The sequence below is a fragment of the Podarcis pityusensis genome (assembly GCF_964106645.2).
Source record: "Podarcis pityusensis genome assembly, chromosome: 16".
Classification (NCBI taxonomy): domain Eukaryota; kingdom Metazoa; phylum Chordata; class Lepidosauria; order Squamata; family Lacertidae; genus Podarcis; species Podarcis pityusensis.
In genome coordinates this window covers 22,593,472-22,614,110 of record NC_138041.1, presented here as the reverse complement: position 1 = coordinate 22,614,110, position 20,639 = coordinate 22,593,472, and the positions used below count along the sequence as shown (strand labels likewise).

The following is a 20,639-nucleotide window of genomic DNA, read 5'->3' as shown; positions in this document are numbered from 1 at the left end:
GGAGATGCGAACCCGGTTCACCAGATTACGAGTCTACTGGTTTTAACCACTACACCACACTGGGTTGATGGGAGTCCAGTCCAACTTCTGGAAGGCCACAATTCCCCAGCCCTGTTATCAAGGCATAACTGCTTGAAATATTTGGCTACTGTCCTAAACTTGCACAGCTGTTCCCCTTTCCCTGGTTTCTGAATCCAGTCCAACACAAGTCCCTTGAAGTTGCAAAGCAAATCAGGGAGCTGTTTCCAAAGGAAGAACTGTGAGGTGGGAGAGACTTTGTGCTGACCAGGCAATGGCTTTTCCCACCTTCCTTGCCCCACCTTCCAGCCATAGGAGCCTTTAGAACAGAGCTGCTGCCAAAGGCATTACAGTGGTACCTTGGGTTAAGAACTTAATTCGTTCTGGAGGTCCGTTCTGAACCTGAAACTGTTCTTAACCTGAGGTACCACTTTAGCTAATGGGGCCTGCCACTGCACCACCACCACGCAATTTCTGTTCTCATCCTGAAGCAAAGTTCTTAACCTGAGGTACTATTTCTGGGTTAGCGGAGTCTGTAACCTGAAGCGTCTGTAACCTGGAGCATCTGTAACCCGAGGTACCACTGTATGTGTATGTGTGAGGTGAGGAGATGGAGTTGATCAACTCCCACTCGAAAACCTATGTCCCCACTGTGGAAAGAAGTGTGGATCCAGATTTGGTTTCCACAGTCACTGACAAACAGTTGCACCTAGTAAGAATAGCTAATAGCACAGTCACTTACTGGTGATTTGTTAAATATTCTATGATTTATGTTGTGTCAGTTTGCATTTCTTAGTGTAGAAAGTATTGATCTGATGTGTAGAGATCTTTCCTATTCTACTTAATTCAAAAGGGTTCTGGAAGCTTCTCTGTATGAAAGAAACAAGCAGAACGTTCATAATGTTTGGGTTATTCCTTCAGAGAAGCTGAGTACAGCTGGCTTAAACTGGTTCTGTTATCTCTTCTGTGTCAAGGTCATGCTGGCTATAATAAGAGGCCAGAAGGAGCCTGGGATCCACTCTTTTCTCTCTCTCTCTCTCTCCTTCTGGTGTGGTGTTCTGCACATAGTATGCTTAGTGTTAAGGTTTAGGCTTATTATAAGTTATTGTAAGTTTAAGTTAAGTCTGCTGCAACTGAATTTCTTCTGGACAGTGCCAATCCTGAATGTATTGGATTTGTGACCATTATGCTCATTTGCCTTCAGTAGCAGTAAAGCTCTTCTGGATGAAATCTTAATTGCTTCTGGACTATTTTTTGGGAATCCTGCAACGTGTTTAAGTTTTTACTCTGCTAACTATACGTTGGAATCTGCTCTGGATCAATATTGTGTAGAATTCCATGACATGTTGTACTTGTGATGTTCTATTGCATTATTGTTATTCATCATTTGTAAGCCAATTTGCAATTCATGTGAATGAAAAGCAGCATAGAAATATAATAAATCGAATCAAAATCCCGGTATTCCACCTGAGGCCTGGGATGCAGATCCTCCTTTCCTGGCAAGACTTAAGTCACTTCATGGCAATTTCATCTACTCTTGGAAGCAAGAAAACCTTCTGCTTAACCAGGGATGCAAACAGGCTAAGAGAAACTGGCAAGGGCAAGATATAATGATGGATGGGTGCTAGAATCAGAACTCTGACCCTTGGAGCTTGCTCTTGAAGGCACTGTGGAGGCAGCATGGGACAACATTTTAGATGTTATCGTGTATCACAGCTAAGAAGGAATCACCTCTGAGAAAGCATGAGATAAACATAACAGAAAAACAGCAAACAACTGTTTGCTCAAGGGAGAGGTCATTTGCACTTAGGTTAATTAGATTCTCTCCTTGAGAAATGAATGCTCCTTCCCATTTCTCTTCAGTAGATGGATTCATCTGAGACACTTTCAAAGGGCCTTAAAACATTAAATGGTTTATAAATGAATGAATTATTTGAAAAACGAGAATACAAGACATCCCTTTCAAGGTCTTGGATTCTCTTGCTTATTTATCTGTTTAAGATTTTTACCCTGACCTTCCTCAAAAAATTGATATGGCTAACACTTCAAATGCAACAACACTGGCAGAATTAAAAAGAACACAAAGGAAGTCTCAGAATAAAAGTGCAACAAAAAGCAAAGGGAGGGGTGGCAAAATAACTTTAGGACAGTGACAAACAAGTCAAACTGTGACATCATCTAAAAATAATGCAGTGATTGTTTAGCATTGAAATATTTTCTGATTTTTTTATCCACAAGACTAAAAATATGGCATTGGTGTTCAAGCTACCAACCCTAGCCCAATTGACAACCATTTCAAACAGAAAGGCCCACAAGCATTTGTGGACCCGGCAACTCGAGGCTAGTCCCTTCATGAACTGCAAGGGATGAGTTGTTCATGTTATACAAGGAAGCTGGCAGTGTATAGAGGGAAATTAAGAGTATATGGCTCTTCCATTCATGGTCCCAAAGCACTTTCCCTTTCCACCAGTGTTAGGGAAACTGTGGCCCTCCAAATGTTGCCACTGTACAACTCACATCATCCCTGATCAGTGGCCATGCTGACTGGGGTTGATGGGAATTGGAGTATGTGGCGTTTGCCCTCCTAGGTGTGTGACATCATACTGGGTTCATAGGGAAAGGGTTAACTAATTGTAAAATGACTAACCAATGGGAACCCAAGGGGAGGAGTTAGAAGGGAGAGTTAGAGTGGTTGAGAAGTCAGTCTGAAGAGACAGAGAGGATAAGTCTGTGGGTTGGGCTAGTCTGATGAGAGAGAGAGTGAGAGAATTTGTTAAGAGGAGTCAGTCAAACAGTTGAGATAATCAGTCAGAAGGTATTAGGAAGGTATAGGCCGGTAAAGAAACTAAAGTTAAGATAATGACAGGAATATTATCTGAGAAACCATAAACTTGTTAATGTTTATAAAATAAACTTGTTTATTTGGTTCACTTTTAACAACTGTCTGGACTCAGTGTTTTACCCGAGAGTAATGGGTTGGTGGCAGCGGTGAAGCGAGCACAGTGGTGGCACAGGGATCAATAGACCGTTAAACGTCTGGGGACCCTGTGTGATCGCCACAGAGTCCAACAACAGCCTGAGGGCCACAGGTCCCCCAACAGTGCTTTAAACGCACGCTCACAAACTCTGTTCCATTGCAATGACTACTGTTGACTGGAAGAAATCAGCTTGGGTGCTCGTTGTCCGCAGGGCAGCAGTTGGGCATCCCTACCCTCTATACTCTCAAAAATAAAGTATCTTCATTCTGGCTTGTAAAGAACTATTCATTGGTCACCCGTGATTAATAATAATCTCCAGGTGAACAAGAAAATAAGATTCATGAAAGCTGGGGGGAGGTCATTTTAAGCAACAAATGACTTCTCCCACTTTTCTTATGGAAATGACTTAAAGCAGCTTAAACTATAAAATCATACACAAAACAGCATTAAACACCCTCAACCAAACACCTAACAGGAAAAAACAGAAAGTCAGCAGGATTTAAAAGAGGGAAAGAAAACCTATTAAAAGAAACAGAAGATGATTCCAGTAGTCATCTGCATAAGTCCCTATGAAGAGCCATATTTTGAGAAAGCAGCAAAAAAGGGGGGAGGGGGAGATAGTCAGGCATGTTTCCTTGGGGGAAGGCATTTCATGATGTCACAGATAAAAAGGCCCTGCACCTTCTACTCATCAGGTGAACCCCAGGTCAGCAACAAAATCCAGATCAGGACTTCAGATCTTGATCTTAATTAACAGCGATAAGGTACATGTGTTGGCAGATGCATTCATGGAAGTATTTGTAAGCCAACGACTTGACTTAATTTGCTAGCCAAGTTTAAATACGTAAAGGAAGTCTTGTGTGTCTTTGTCTTAATAGCATTCAGGGAGGTCCAAGCAGCCTTCTCAATGCACCACTTGACAAAATTTCACCCACTACTTGCATCCTTACCGAGTATCTCAAATAAGTATAGCACATTTCAAGCACATAGCAAAGCAAATCATTTTCCCTGCATCTCATTTTGTACAACGACATTTGTGGCAGTTCAGTGCAAACATCAACAAAATTCCCTTTGTAAATTATTGTCTCTCTTTATTCCACTCATACGCTCTCTCTGCCATGATAGTACTCATGGTGGCATACATGATGGAAGTGAACGAAGGAAACACCCCAGAAAGTTGCTGCATAATGTTCCTTTGGAGTGTGCCCTGGGAATTAGCCACCAACCAAGGCCCTAAATTTCATCAGGAACATGTTACTCACAGTTACGGATGCAACTCCAGTCAACTGTAGAAAAGAATGGATGACAGCAGAGGCTTTCATAATCTAGTCTCTCTTTCTGCCCACACAGTAAGCTCTGCACTAGATCAAGAAATTCTTTGCTGACTTTCACATCCTCAGGGAACTTCAGGAACCTCTGAAGTTGAAGCAAAAATAAATCTTACTCAGTATTAAAGAAACCAAAAGCTGAGAGCTGGGATCCAAAGAACTACTTTCGCCAAGCCAAAAAGCTTGCATACCCTGAAGTGGGCCATGTGGATTTGTATTTATTTTAACACAACATCCCATTAAGCTATACTGCAAACTGCTTTTGAAACTTCCTCCACACCTGAAAACAAAATAAGGAGGCAGCTGTTTGGAGAGACGACAGCCCAGAGTCCTTTCAGGTACATGGGATGAGCAGCACAGTTCTTTGGACCCCAGCCAAAGGGTTTCAGTATCCTTCAAAACATCCCCAAAAAAGTAGTTAATGAAAGGGATATGCACATGCAGCAACTTCACAAAAGCACAGGAAAGCAAAAAATATTATTATTAGCTGATTGTGATGTTGTTGTTGTTGCTACTATATTAGCTATTCTTATTCTTATTCTTATTATTATTATTATTATTATCTTATTATTATTAGGTGCAGCATACAGAACATCAGATTTCACTTTTTAGTAATGAAAGTTTCTAGCCCTTATGCCAAGGATGGGGAATCTGTGGGTCTCCAGATGTTGCTGAAGTCCCAACTTCCATCAGTCATAGATTTAATAATCAGTAGTCAGGGGTGATGGGAAATGTAGTCCCATATCTGGAGGGCTGCAGGTTCCCTGTTCCTGCGCCATGCAAAGCAATGTTTGAAAGCATGTTGACAGTTCCTGATGATGGAGACTTTACCAGTGACTCTGGATGGGGCTTTACTGCCCCTTCCCAAGACTAACAGAAGCAGACTAAATAATGCAAGATAAATGATGAGAAATGCATAAATACCCATCATAGAAACTCACTTATTTGCCACAGAATTTGGGTCAATGGCACAGAGTATCTTGCTTTTAATCATGCAAAATGCACACAGTCCTAGGTAGAATTAAATGTATGATTGAACGAAGTTTTAGTATTGGCTAATCAGCACTAATTTCACAAAGTTCCTGTAGCTAATAATACATCTGTCAATAATGCCCAAAGCACTAGTACAGCAGGAAATAACTAGCAAAAGCTATGCAGGACGCAGGACCATACAGACAAACGCTTGGAGCAGTTTTGTTCTGGCAAATTCCACCTTCACATGTACTGAGAACGTTGTTCGTACCTGAAAGTTCATTATGTTATTGAAGGTTTTGCTTGAGGTTCCTTCCGTAAATGGTGATTTTCCATACATCATTTCATAAGCAACCACCCCTAGAGACCACCAGTCACATTCTGATCCATATGAACCCTTGCCATTGCTATTCAGAACTGTTAGCATCTCTGGAGCCATATAATCTGGGGTGCCAACTGGCAGTTTGGCATCCACCTGGAAAGTAGAACACAATGGGTGCAGTTACAGCTTATTCTATTGTTAATATACTCTGGAAACCAAGCATTCATCATGTTACTTATGAAATGAATTTAAGATAACATTTTCTGTATACATCCCTGAACAAGAAAATAATGGATTGCATGCTTAATACAGCATTAACACGATGAACCAAGGAGGAAAATGGAAATGTGTGTTACATGGGGGGAGTCTGTATTTCAAGTCTTTTGAATCATAACAAAGCCAAATCTTTTTACCATGGATAACAGATTTTGAAAAGATTGTGATATCACACATTCCTTCCTCCCAGGCATTTGCCTCAACAGCAAAAATGCCTCGCATGAATTATCCACAGTTAATGCTTTTGTCAGCACCAACTTTAGTCATGGTTAATGCTAACCATAATTTCCTCTTTGTCACTTCACATAGCGCCCAATGTATCAGAAGAGGTTTGTAATAGGAAACAAGAACTTCGTCCACTCAAAAATGCCTTTAACCAACTAAATGCCTTTGGCTAACAGCAGAAGAAATGGCAGCTCATCTCATTCATTCAAATTTAGCTGCATCTCTCCTTTCCAATGTGTGAAAATTGCCATGCTACCATTCCCTTCAATAAGCTTAGGTTGCTAGATGCCTATCCCGCCCGAAATAAGCAGTGGCTTCTACGTAATAGAGGATTCAAGGCATCCTCCAAGTAGGCACACAGGCTTATGAATTAAGTGAAAATTTTTAGCACTCACATAAACTGCCTGGGAGCCGACAGAAACTGAAGCACTTGAGTCTACCAATTGATATGAACAAGCTTCTAGAAGCAAGGATGGGGGAGGATGCTTCTCCTATCTCCTGATCTGTGTCCCCTACTACTTGCTGTAAAGCTGCAAAATACATTTTTTAAAAAAATTATTGCATATCACACCCTTCCTCCAAAAGCAGCCCTGGTATGGAGGTGGCAACCCTCTAGCACTATATAGCATAGCAGACGGAGGTTGGGGAGAGTGAGCTATTTTTTAATGCCTTTCCCAATACTAAGAGTCTGAACAGCACTACAAGGCTCCTACTCCAATATGCCTGAAGATAAGAATAGGAGCACAACCACTATTTATTATTGAGTAGCCCTCTAGCCTACCTTTCCCAAGAAAGACTACAACAAATAATATGCAAGAAGAAAATGGCAAGACTGACAAAACAATTAAAAACTGTAACAAAAGAACACACTCTAGGGTTTTCCTAAAGGACAACAGTTCTTTAGATGCCTTTGGCCCAAACTGTTTAGGGCTTTAAAGGCCAATGTTGTTGCTGTTTAGTCGTTTAGTCATGTCCGACTCTTTGTGACCCCATAGACCAGAGCACGCCAGGCACTTCTGTCTTCCACTGCCTCCCGCAGTTTGGTCAAACTCATGTTCGTAGCTTCGAGAACACTGTCCAACCATCTTGTCCTCTGTCGTCCCCTTCTCCTTGTGCCCTCCATCTTTCCCAACATCAGGGTCTTTTCCAGGGAGTCTTCTCTTCTCATGAGGTGGCCAAAGTATTGGAGCCTCAGCTTCAGGATCTGTCCTTCCCGTGAGCACTCAAGGCTGATTTCCTTAAGAATTGATAAGTTTGATCTTCTCACAGTCCATGGGACTCTCAAGAGCAGGGGGCCGCAACCTAAGGCCCATGGGCTACAAGCAGCCCACAAGTGGGGGTCGTTTAACTGGCCCATGTGCCGCCCCCGAACTGAACCGCCCACTCGGCAAGTCCCCACGCACTGCGCTAAACCGGCACAGTACAGCGCAGGGACTCGCTTTCGCAGTGCAGGAAATCGCGTCTGTGCAGATGCAGTCACCGGAAATCACGTCTGCGCACGCTCACACACACACACGATCTGGCCCACAGAGGGATCTCTGCTAGAGTGAACTGACCCAGGCGAGATAAACCTTGCCGACCCCTTCTCAAGAGTCTCCTCCAGCACCACAATTCAAAGGCCAATACAGTAGTACTTCCGGTTACGTACTTAATTTGTTCCAGAGGTCCGTTCTTAAGCTGAAACTGTTCTTAACCTGAAGCACCACTTTAGCTAATGGGGTCTCCCGCTGCCGCTGCGCCACCGGAGCACGATTTCTGTTCTCATCCTGAAGCAAAGTTCTTAACCCAAGGTACTATTTCTGGGTTAGCGGAGTCTGTAACCTGAAGCATATGTAACCCGAGGTACCACTGTACAGCACCTTAAATTGGACCCTGAAGCAGACAGGCACCCAGCATAACGGATGTCATATGGTTAGGACATCTGTCCCCTGCCAAGTGTCCTTGCTGTTCCATTTTGCCCCAGTTGATGTTTCCAGACTGCTTTCCCCACGCAGAGTGCATTACAGTAAGAACGCATTGCAAGATATTGTTACAAGTCCCATTCGTACAGTACTGTGATTGCACTTGTTCTGTTAGTGCAAGGATTCATGCTTGGGCAACAGAACTTCTGCCCTTCTGCTCCCCAAGTCTGCTCTGAAGGACTGGGGATACCCTTCCCCGGGAATATCTAAGAAACACATAGGGAAGGAGAGGAAAGACAAGGTTGCACAAGCATAAAGCCTTGCGCTAATGGAACCATTTATTTAGCACTACGTTGGGTATTAATTGTTTACAGATTTTCCACTATCGTAACTCTTTCCACATCAACTCCTTTAACAAGGAACCCATGCACATTGGGCCTGTGTGTTGCAAAGGATTCTGGGACATGTAATTATTTTTGCTTAAACCAACAAGCACAATGACTCAAGAACACTGGCCTCACTCAGCCTACTTGAGTTGCATGTATGAACACACCACACACTCTCCTAGATGGAAGGGAAATATTATTTCCTTTAAAATAAGCTTATTTGACATTCCTGGGAACACAGTCTGAAGACCACTGTTCTTTTAGATTAAATATGCATTAATAAATGCTGTTAGTTTAAGCAGCACACATTTCCAACTGGCTTTTAAACGAAAAATTAACAAAAGAATGTAATAATATTATACATCCAAGGCCAGGACTGGCAAATGTAACAAGATGAGTAATTAGCCAATATTCATTTCTATATCGAATCACATCCGTTGCATTAGTTTAATCAAGAAGCACTTGTTAGCATCACAAGAGACAAACAGTTCTAACTGTAATCAAAAAGACCATTACTCACCATCCACCAGACCTCAGCTACTTAATTACCCATTTCAGTTTCTTCCCAAGTTAGCAGGAACATCATTAAACTCAAGAACCAGGGTACACTCTAGCTGCCTTGCAGTGCTATCCACTACACTTCAGTTTTTTTAACTAAAAGGCACAGCTCTCTCTTTGGAAGTACAGCAATATGACAAAAACACATCAACTTAAGCAGAAATCCATACTAATAATGAATATGTAAAACACTCAAAACTCATAGGTAAGGAATTTCAAGAGCCCACAGTTTCCTGAATACGCATTCAGAGACAATCTGCACTGGGGCATTATTAATATTTACTTTTGGTGTCTGCCACACAGTTATCCATATAGAAGGGATGGCTGACCCATACCCTGCGAGCTGCCCAAGGTTTTTTTGTGCCACTCCCAAAAGTTGTCATTCTTAAAAAGGTTGCTAGCGTTTTCCTTACCAACCAATCACACAGCTCCCTGCTGTGATTCTGCGATGCCGAAAGATCCAGATACAGAGGAACTACGCACACACTCAAAGAACAGTAAGGCTAGACATAAGCAATTTGGCGAATTAAATACTTTCAGCTGTGCTAGCATTGCTTACATTTCTTTTAAAGAAACAGTACACTCTTGCCTCATTACTAATAATCTGTATTAAATTAGTGACAACTACAATAGGCACCCACAGCCAAAAATAAAAAAGCTGAGATGTTTACTTTCCCCATCCATTCTAGACCTTTATTACCTTTTTATCCGCCGTCAGTTTGGCGGCAGACCCAAAGTCCACCAGCTTGATGTGTCCTGTTCGGTCAATAAGAATATTCTCTGGCTTAATATCTCTGTAAATAAAAAACCCAAAGCAATCAATAAAAGCTTTTCACAAGACCATAAATGCTTCCCTGTTAACACATACTGTATTACAAAAACCATTAGAGTGGTAAAAAAATAATCCAAAAGGGATGTAGTCAAACGCTAGTTCTCAAACTAGTCAGACTAACACTTTGCATTACCACATGCATCTCACAGAGAGAGAGAGAGAGTATTTAGAAAGCAAATACTCAAGCAAGTCAACCTGGAAACTATATTCCAACTCCAACTGAAGATGGAAGGTCCAAACTGGGGTTCCTCATGGAAGCACCTGCACTGTTCACAGTCCTTTCTTTAGCTTGGGTGTCCTGTCCTGTCCCCCACCACATCTTAGAGAGCCAGCGTGGTGTAGTGGTTAAGAGCGGTAGACTCATAATCTGGTGAACCGGGTTCACTTCCCCGCTCCTCCACATGCAGCTGCTAGGTGACTTTGGGCTAGTCACACTTCTCTGAAGTCTCTCAGCCTCACTTACCTCACAGAGTGTTTGTTGTGGGGGAGGAAGGGAAAGGAGATTGTTAGCCGCTTTGAGACTCCTTAGAGTAGTGATAAAGCGGGGTATCAAATCCAAACTCCTCCTCTTCTTAGGCAATAAAGCTACTGAGAATTCTTCAGTGAACTCAGGAAAGTTTCAAAAGCTGATGACGATATTGCAACAGGGTGTGCTGTTCAAATTCTAGAAACCCACTGCCTAAAACAGATGTTTTGACTACAGCAATCTTAGTAGTATCTTAAGGGTAATGTCTCCAAATACAGTTAGAAGTATCGATAGTTTCCAAAACTGTTCCCTTCACTGATTTCCAAAATGATCCATTATTCCCAGTGTTGAATTAAGCCTACTGGTGTGAGGCACAGCAACACTTACCGGTGGGCATCAGAGGTCACAAAGAGAAAGGAAAAATATATGAAAATAACAACAAGAGATGTGGAAAAACAATAAGAAAGGACTGGATAGTACTGTGAACATCATAAGGTTAGATTTGTGGACATTAAAACAGCAGTAAGAAGCAAGAAGTTGATTGGATCCCCTTCGGAATTTGAAATATGGGTACCCCCAACAAAAATTTAAAATTCAGCTGTGTAATTTGGAATTTATGTAATTTGGTTTGATTTGATGTGATTGGTCGGTTAATAAAAAATTATTCTTAAAAAAACCCAAAAACACTTACCGGTGGGCATAGCCCATTTGATGGACACTATGGATGGCCAGAACTAACTCTGCTAGATAAAACTGAATAGTGCTTTCATCAAGTTGATCCTCATATCTGTTTAGGAAGGACAGAAGATCTCCTCCAGGCTCATATTCCATAACCTTCATGCAATTTCAAAGTAAACAGACAAAAAGAAAGCAAAGCTTTGTGAAGCTCTTCTACTATGAAAAGCACACAGCATCAGCAAACAAACAATTAAAAGAACATTTTCTGTGTTCTCAATATATTCAGCTTTGCTACAACAAAAGAAATTCAGAAGCTCTAATCTTTCTTACAACCCGGTAATTAAAGTTGGAGGACAGGACCCTAGTTGCATCAAAAAGTATTTCTTTTTAACATGACTTGACTACAAAAATGACTGTTCCTTGGAAAATGGCTGTTAACTATAGCTGATGGGTACTGATGCTTCGTAACTTATAAAGTAGCACTATATGCGTTGGCAGCTAAGAAGATCAGGAGAAAAGAACTAGATAAAATAGCGGTCAATTGCAAAGGTGATTCAGACATTTAAGCTGGCATTCTACCTAAGAACCCCTTGTTATTCTATCGTATGCAACAAATAATTCTTAGGAGACGTGATCATGGTTTATTGTATCTGCAGTGGCTGATGTTTTTATGGTTATTGTTGCTTTTCTTTTTGTTCCCTTTGTGAATGATGCCATGGCCTTTGGCTAGTGCAATAAAGTTTATGATGATGATGAAAGTTTATATAGCTGATGGGCTTTGTAGTCCAAAAGAGCTGGAGGGCACCAGGTTGGAGAAGGCTGGTTCTAACTCCATGCAGGCCTGCATAGGATTGCAGTCTTGGCCCATTCATTTATGTCTGAGGTACGCATACATTTTTCAGGATGTGGTTCCAAAGATAGGCTTGGGGGCAATACCATGCTGGCTATGGCTGATAGGAATTGTCATCCAAAGTGCATGATCTCCTCTGTTCTTTCCCTGTGCCTATTTTAAATTTTAAGCTTCTTAGGGAAGGTCCTGTCAAACCTTTGTGAAGTATCACACACACTGATGGCTTGCTCAGTCTCTTCTCACATTCACCAGTGTGGCATAATGGTGGACTAGGAACTAGGAGAGACCAGGGTTCAAACCTCACTGGGCCATGAAACTCACTGGGTGGCCTTGGGCCAGTCACTGCATCTCAGCCTAACCTACCTCACAGGGTTGTTTTGGGGATTAAAGGAAATGGGGAAGAACCAAGGAACCTTGAGCTCCCTGAAGAAAAAGGCAGGGTATCAATGCAAGAAATACAAATACAAACACATGCAACAAGGCTCAAGATGATACGCTGCCCTGCCCCCTTTGCCTTCTTCGTGCATAGCAGGTAATGCTTTTTTATTTTAAAATTTGTACCCCCCACTTCCTCCACTGGCTTACATCTCCCGCAAAAACAAACTTCACCAGCCAATCAAAATATAGAAACAAAAAAACACAGTACGATTCCAGGCATGGCCAAACCTGGCCCTCCAGCTGTTTTGGGACTACAATTCCCATCATCCCTGGTCCTGTTAGCTAAGGATGATGGGAGTTGTAGTCCCAAAACAGCTGGAGAGCCAAGTTGGGCCATCCCTGGATAAAGCAATATACCAGCATTAAAAAGTGAAGTATAAAACAAACTGTAAGATATAGATAATAAAAACAGTATTGAAACTTAAAAACCAAGAAGAATTAAAAACTGCAGAAATAAAATAGATTCATTTGAGAAGCCTTAGGAAAAAAGAAAAGTTTGCAGTCAGGTGTCCCCAAAAATAACAAAATTGAGCTTGCTTTGTTTCAATGGGACGAGAAGTCCAGCCACAATGCTAAAAGCACATGCTTGAGTCATAGCATGGTTTACTGTAGAGTGTGGCTTAAACCAGAGCACCCCACAAGTATTTCAGCATAGTTCAATAGCTGCTTCTGTATACACAGAAGAGAATAAAATTCACTCTCCACCGCACTGTGTACAGTGGAAGGGGAGAAGTATTACCCATGCAGGCCCGATGGTATCAAATTCTTTATCAATCATGCCTTTCCCCTTCTTCTTAAAATGTTAACATTTAAATAGTTTGATAATTGAAAAAAAAAAGTTAATTAACTGTCAAGGATTCTTCATTCTCGGATTGAAGTATTCACTGTTCTGCAGAAAGGCTCCCACCTTTCCTAACAGGAAGATTTAATGACTAGTTTCCTCCTGTAATTGCTTTGAAGTGAATGTGGTAGAATCAAACTCTACCCAGTGGTCTCCAGCAGCGAGCAACTTGCCTGGCGTGTGAAAGTAAAAGCTGTCAGCCCACTTGAAGTGATGCTGCAAATACAAAACTCACCAAATAAAGATTCTTTTTGTCTTGAAATGCATAATGCAACTGTGGAATCCAAGGGCTGGTACCCTGGGATAATATATTCCTTTCTTCCTCAAAGAATAATACCTGTGAGGAGTAAATATTAATAAATCATCAACTCCTTGGAGGAACAATAAAGTGAGTGCAGATTTGCATTTTGAAGATTCAGCAGCAACAGTCACTCACATCTAAAGTCTTTCATCTCCTATGGCAGTGGTTTTCAACCACTGTTCCGCGGCACACTAGTGTGCTGCGAGATGTTGCCTGGTGTGCCGTGGGAAAAATTCGAAAGATTTTAAAAAAATAAAAATTCAAATTTTCGCCCACTAGGCGGGCGCCGGACTGTGTCCTGGGTATGAGGGGGTGGGGTTTTTGACCCCACCCTCTGCCAGCAGGGGTGCAGATTGGCACTCCTCAGGGGGACACCCTCCACTTTTCTGATGTTCGGGCTGTGATTGGTCCAGACTCCAGCCTGGACCTATCACAGTAGGACATCATCTTCTGACTTCCTTCCTGCCCAAGCACAGTGTGCGCAGCAGCGGAGAGAAGAAGACGTCGCGACTCGAGTCACCAGGAGGACCGGAGAAGTTGTCATTTTATTTCTCTTCAGTCTCCACTGAATGCCTTGACTGGGTTAGGACCCTTATAGCTCAGCATCAGTTGGTGGAAAGGACATAACTTTACAAGAGCAGGAGGAACTAACTGAACTGAGACAAAATCGTGGTTTCAAGCTAAGATTTGCTGATCTACCTTTGGACAGTTTTTGGTTGGATACTACCAAGGAGTTCCCCCTTCTGGCAAACAAAGCTATTTTGACATTGCTCCCATTTTCCACTACATATCTGTGTGAGATGAGCTTTTCAAGCATGATTGCTATAAAAACTAAATACAGAGAGAGACTGAGAGCTGTTGACGAAGAGCTACGTGTGTGTCTTTCTTCGATTCCAGCCAGAATATCAGCTTTGTGTTCAGCCAAACTGGCCCAGGTTGCGCACTGAATAAAGTATTTTATAATTTTTCATATTTCTGTTTACTTACTATTTCATAATAAAGTAATTATAAAATACTTTCTTTGTGTTTATTTGATTCCTATTCAAGAGAATTACTTTATATATAGTCAATATAGGCACAGAGTTAAATTTTTTAACATTTTCTAATGGTGGTGTGACTCGTGATTTTTTTCATGAAACAAGTGTGCCTTTGCCCAAAAAAGGTTGAAAAACACTGTACTATGGATCTAGCTTTCCTTTTCTGAAACTGTCAGCCTTCGGATTTTAAAAACCAAGTTCCTAGCCATCATGGAGAAAGCTATATATTTTGAAAAGTTGCATGTTTAAAGTTCCAGCATTCGTGGTCTCCAATTACATTTTCCCTTCCCACACAGCCTGTTATTCACTTTTTCACACAATGTCTCTCCCTCCTAAAGAGCATCTTTTGTGCTCTTTGATAAAATACTATATGATTCACAACACATCATTTGCACATCGTACTAATCTGCAACATTTGAATGCAGAATGACTTTTCTGGGAATTATTTCCTTAGCACAGAGCTTAAAGAATTCAACTGCCTATCTCTTTTTTTAAAATCTGATGAACCTGGCTGAATGACCAAGCTTCTCCATTACATAACAACCTACCTGTTGTGTTTCCAGCAGCCTCCATACAGCCTATTCCAGAATGCACTGATCGCTTGGTGTATTAGGAGTAGATGAGAAAGCTGTCTCAGCTCTCACCTTTTATCTTCCTGGGTTGTTGAAAGGTGCGGGTGGCCTATCTTTCGCTGTCTAAATGTTGGGCGTCAGGTGTCCCATGCATCAAAACTCTGTCTCTACAGGTGTGCCCAAGGCCACACAGCCAAACCTGATCAGAGGATCCATCTCCCTCCCTGACAACCCTCTCCTGCAATTCTACAGTTAAAAAGAGGGGGGTTATTATTCCCCATAGAAATCCTGTCGGCTTCTGTGTCATGTAGCATCCTGCTTTCAGGAGGGTCGTGTATAGTTCCTGAAAGTTTGAGCTTCCTTTTTAAGACTACTTAGCTTATGTTACTTAGAGGAAACGGGGAGTGGGGGGGGGGCTTATGCTACCTGTTTCCCCTCCATTCTAATCTCAATGACGCCTCTAAATTTGGAACCTGGGATTTGACCGTACAATTTTTGACAACTCAGATCTTCTGCTGCTTGTCAGACCATATTTTCATGCTATATGCTTTGACCAAGGGGAGGTGACTCACTCCATTATGAGTGGGAAGTTGTCCCCTCCCAGGCAGAAATTTAACCTGCTACTCTTCTGAGCTCCTCTTACTCAGAAGTTAGGATGAAGCAGGAGGTGGTGGCAAATGTAAGTTGGGGCGTTGCAAGCCCCACAGCAGCCAAGCACTTTAGAGTTTTGCACTTCACACAGACGCCAAAGAAGCCCGTTCTCTACCACTTCTATGGGCACAGGTTATTTGATCTTGCTCTGGGGCAACTGTATATTTAAATCTGGATCACAACTGGAACTCCTGATTCCATACCCTGTTAGCAAGCTTTCTCACTATGAAAATGTTATGAGCAATTTGAAGATTATAAAAACAAAACAGGAACTTACATGATCCTGTGCCAGCAGCCTCTCCTTGCTCATCACCTTCATGGCGTACACATCGCCAGTTGCCTTCTCTCTCACTACCTGCACTTCTGCAAAGTGACCACATCCCACCAGACATCTGACTTCAAAGTCCTTCACACTGGGCTGAAGTTCTCGGAATGCTGCTACGGAGTCCGAATCTGCGCAATATTAGACAGACACTTTACGTTGGGGAGAAGCAAACAGTGAAGTGCAGTGCAGAATTTAACTTAAACAGCCATGGCCATCCCATCAATAAAATTGTTCCCATGTCCTCTCCTCAGTCCAGATCTAGGGGACTAAAACTGTTCATGTCTCTTTTTATTAATTTTATTTCATAACATTCCTATACAGTGTTCAAAACTCCCATTGTTCTAGGCACATTTTGCACAGGAAATTTCATTATTACAAGCACGCTTCTGAGCTCTGGGCACAGTACTGCGCCTAAGATTTCAGATTAGAACTGCAGAGTGGAAGGAAAGGAGGGCCTTTTTCTGCCTCCCCACTTCCAGCCACTCTCTGAAGACTGGAAAAGAGACCCTCTTAAGAATATTAGAGGGATGGGGAGGAAGGACTAGATCATGTGAAAAATTAACATAGTATTTTAGCTGCATTTTCAGCTTTGCATTCTTGTTTTAAAAAACTGTGCATGGACATTCCATTGTTGCACTCATAACCTAGCCTTAAGGTGCCATTTCGTTCCTGGTTTTCATATCTCAGTTCCTAACACTGTTCATATAACATTTGATTGTGATTCCCCTTTGTACACAACAGTCAACACATATATCATGCCAAAACTATGCACAACAGCTGCCAGGTAGCATCTGCCCAACTCTTCAATTCACCAGACTCTTGCATTTGGGAATATTATTTTCTACACTGGGTAAAAAGGAAGGATGCACATACAAGCCGAATACAATATCCTGCTGTTACGACATGGATTTCCTCTGTTGCAGTGGGGCTGCAGCTCAGTGATAAAGTATCTGCTTTGCAGGCAGAAAGCCCCAGGTTCATTCACTAGCATCTCTAAGTAAGACTGGCAAAAACTCCTATGTGAAACCCTGGAGAACTGCTGCCCATCAGTGTGGGCAATATTAAGTAAGATGTACTGATGGTCTGGCTCAGAATAAGGCATCTTCCTATGTTCCTAATGTATATGCTGAACAGGTCCATCACAGAATAAATTCACTCTTGCATAAAAAAAGCTGTAAGAAAGCCAACAAGACATACACTTTTTAATGAAATTGCCCACATGCTTGATTTTCATTAAAACAGGGTTGCTGCATTCTTCAAAAAGCACCATTAGGGAGTCCAAAATGCCTTCCCTGGAAAATGGAGACATCTGCTGCTGTGCCACAGAGGGCAGCTTCCCCTGGTAACGAAGACAAATACCAGTGAGAGACAAGAATGGAAGAACATTGGTAGACAATTCATAGTTGCTAGCAAAATTAGAAGCATATGTTACAACAGGTCACTATGTGTATATATAGAACTGCTCAATTTCTTTTTCTACTTTTAGGGTGAATAGTTGAAGTTTTTGTGTGTGTGTGTGTGTGTGTGTGTGTGTGCACGCGCGCGTATGTGTGTGCTAGTTACAGTTACCATATATTTCCCACCTTTTCCCTAAAGAGCTCTGGGAAACATATATGGTTCCTGAACTCTCAAATTTATCCTCACAAACCTGTGGAGGTAGGTCAGGCTGAGAGGCAATGACTGGCCCAATGTCACCCAGTGACTATTTGAACCTTCCATCTCCCGACTCCTATTCCAACACTCTAACCACTACACAGCACTGCTTTAATGACAACAGTCTACTGTCACACTAGTTAGAGATGGCAATAGAAGTATTGAAAGGCAATCATTAATAAGACCACCCTGAGAAATGAAGAAGGGGAAAAGTGTCACCACTGCTGTCTCTGCCTCCTGTACTCCCTTTAACAGAAGACTTTTAAGAGATACTAAAAAAATAGAGATAAAGGGTGGAAGTTCTAATATGAACAATGTACACAAACTGTAGAATGTACAGAATTCCGGGAAGTACCATTTATTTTTCTTTATTTAACAACATTTGTAAACTGTTTAACTATAAATAGAACCTCTAAGATGTTTACCTGTGCCCCCCTGACCAAATTGACCAAGCTCCAATGCATCAGATATTGCCCAACTACACCCAACTTTTGTGATCAGCTGGTGGCTGATGATACCAGTCAGTGGGGTCCCAGAGGGTGAAGCAGTTGTTGGCCCCTCCTTACTGCATGGGAGGTACAGAACTTTGAAGACAGCCACAAATATTTGGCCACAATAAATGTTACTCCTTCAACACAACAGAAAGTTGAGTATTTATGAATTGCCGGTGCTGATGTGAAACCAGTATAGTTTACACAATCTGGGACAAAATAAACATTTACCTGTAAAAGCAGGTTAAGTCTAGAGACACGGCTGGCAATGGGCTCCATCATGCCTATCTCCACAGGATTACGCACACCATACTTAAACTTCAACATCTTCAAAATTCACCACCAACAGACACCTTCCAGGATGGATGCTGTAGTTTGTTTTCAATCTGTATTAGAATTATTAATTTCAAGAAGTTATAAGAAGTTTTGGCTTCCTTCAAATCACACAATTCTAAAGGTATAATTGAATGTCATAGAACGGGACGGGGAAGCTGTAGCCCTTCAGATGTTAATGGACTCAACTTCGATCGGCCCCAGCTAGCATGGCCAATGTGTCAGGGTTGACAGGAGGATTTAGAAGACTATGGTTTACCGACCCCTGAATTCCCTACCCTGGGAGTCCATGGATCTCACTGGGTAATCTTGGGTTAGTCACTGCCGCCTAGCCTAGCCTCACAGGGTTGCTATGAGAGCAAAATGGGGAGAGAGAGAACCACATACGACACACTGAGCTCATTGGAAGAAAAGTGGGATTGAAATGTAGTAATATATATTTATTTGACCACTCATGTGCAGGGTTGACTAAGATGTGAAGCAACAACAACTGTGAGGCGAAAGGTCGCCCTTAGGTGGTAGAACATCTGCTTTGCATGCAGAAAGCCCCAGGTTCAATGCTTGGCATCTTCAGCTAAGGCTGGGAGAAACTCTTGTCTGAAACCCTGAGAGAACTGCAATCAGTCAGCAAACTGAGCTAAGGTGGATCCAACTCAGTATAAAGCAGCTCACTATGTTCCTGGTTGCAGTTCATCTGCTTTGCATGCAGAGGTCTCATGTTCAATCCCGTTTCTCCTGCTAGCGCTTGAAACAGCCCCTGCCCCCGATTTTTCTTTTTTATAGAGGACTATAGTTCAGTTCAGGGACGGGGTGAGCTCCCGTTGCTCGGTCCCTGCTCCTGCCAACCTAACAGCTTGAAAGCACCTCAAAGTGCAAGTAGATAAATAGGTTCCGCTCCGGCGGGAAGGTAAACAGCGTTTCTGTGCGCTGCTCTGGTTCGCCAGAAGCTGCTTAGTCATGCTGGCCACATGACCCGGAAGCTGTACGCCGGCTCCCTCAGCCAATAAAACGAGAAGAGCGCCGCAACCCCAGAGTCGGCCACGACTGGACCTAATGGTCAGGGGTCCCTTTACCTTTTTATAGTACAGTGGTACTTCGGGTTAAGTACTTAATTCGTTCCGGAGGTCTGTTCTTAACCTTAAACTGTTCTTAACCTGAAGCATCACTTTAGCTAATGGGGCCTCCTGCTGCCGCCACGCCGCTGGAGCACAATTTCTGTTCTCATTCTGAAACAAAGTTCTTAACCTGAAGCAATATTTCTGGGTTAGCGGAGTATGTAACCTGAAGCGTATGTAACCTGAGGTACCACTGTACAGTTCAATCCTTGGCAATTTGAGGTAGGGCTCATTGTCACTGTAAACAATACTAAACTGGATGGATCAGTTCCCTATGCCTTTAGTTGGAGCTCAAAAGTTGGAGCACCTGTGTGGCACACAGAAGGTCCCAGGCTCAATTTCCAAACTCTCCAGGTTACGCGCGTCCCTGTACATGTGCAGTGTGCCTTTCGCCGGTTACCCGCACCCTTGATGTGTACGCGACTTCCAAGGCAGGCTTCAGCCACGATTTGAAATCCTCCTCCCCCCCCCCCGGCGCTCTCCCTCTCTCTCTCACTCACACACATATATATATCACGTTACTATAATGCATAAAGCACTTGCATCCACCCCCACTTTGGATAGAAGGGCAGGACAGACATTTAATAAATCATCATTACCCAGCGGCATGTCAGGAAGGGAGCCCCCTGAAGCCTCAGCGCCCTTTTCCCCCAAACGCAACGAGCCACACCCGCCGTCGCCTCAGAAAAGCGCCTCCTCCGCCTTTCCCGCCATCCGCGTTTGAATGGACGAAGCCGAGGAGGGACGTCACCGGCTTCCTTAAGCCACGTGACCAGAACACCCTCCGCCAATCCGCTCGCCGGGTGACGTCACGCGGAGGCGGGAGCGCGCCCTTCTGTCTCCAACGCTCCCCTTTCGAAACAGCAGGGAGAGGCGTGGCCACGGAGCGAGATGGGGCGTGGCCAACTCAAAAAGCGTCTTAACGGCTTTTCCTCTCATCCTGTCAGAGCTCGTATTCGGTATTCCCACACCCTGCATATACTGTAATACAAAAGGCTGTAGTGCTTGAATACTGTAATAAGATACAACTATTTCAGGGAGGGTCACAAACACAATTCCCCCCGCCTGTCCTGGATTTGTCTTCATGTGGTG

General features: G+C 42.8%; 1 protein-coding gene across 8 annotated transcripts in view; it reads right to left on the bottom strand.

Annotated features, from left to right (window-relative positions):
- CIT (citron rho-interacting serine/threonine kinase) overlaps positions 1–20,278 on the bottom strand; it is a 120,912-nt gene extending 100,634 nt beyond the window's left edge. For 7 of the 8 annotated variants that reach the window (XM_080986144.1, XM_080986148.1, XM_080986146.1 and 4 more), the window contains exons 1-9: positions 20,147–20,278; positions 18,331–18,485; positions 17,153–17,294; positions 15,908–16,083; positions 13,305–13,406; positions 10,954–11,096; positions 9,665–9,758; positions 5,568–5,771; positions 4,259–4,412 (exon numbers count right to left, since the gene is read on the bottom strand). In XM_080986144.1, the coding sequence (XP_080842270.1) occupies positions 4,259–4,412; positions 5,568–5,771; positions 9,665–9,758; positions 10,954–11,096; positions 13,305–13,406; positions 15,908–16,083; positions 17,153–17,294; positions 18,331–18,426 (1,111 nt within the window). In that variant the 5' untranslated portion in view covers positions 18,427–18,485; positions 20,147–20,278. The remainder of the gene's footprint in view (positions 1–4,258; positions 4,413–5,567; positions 5,772–9,664; positions 9,759–10,953; positions 11,097–13,304; positions 13,407–15,907; positions 16,084–17,152; positions 17,295–18,330; positions 18,486–20,146) is intronic. The other variant, XM_080986152.1, reaches the window with a different exon arrangement.
- Between the last annotated feature and the right edge of the window lie 361 nt (positions 20,279–20,639).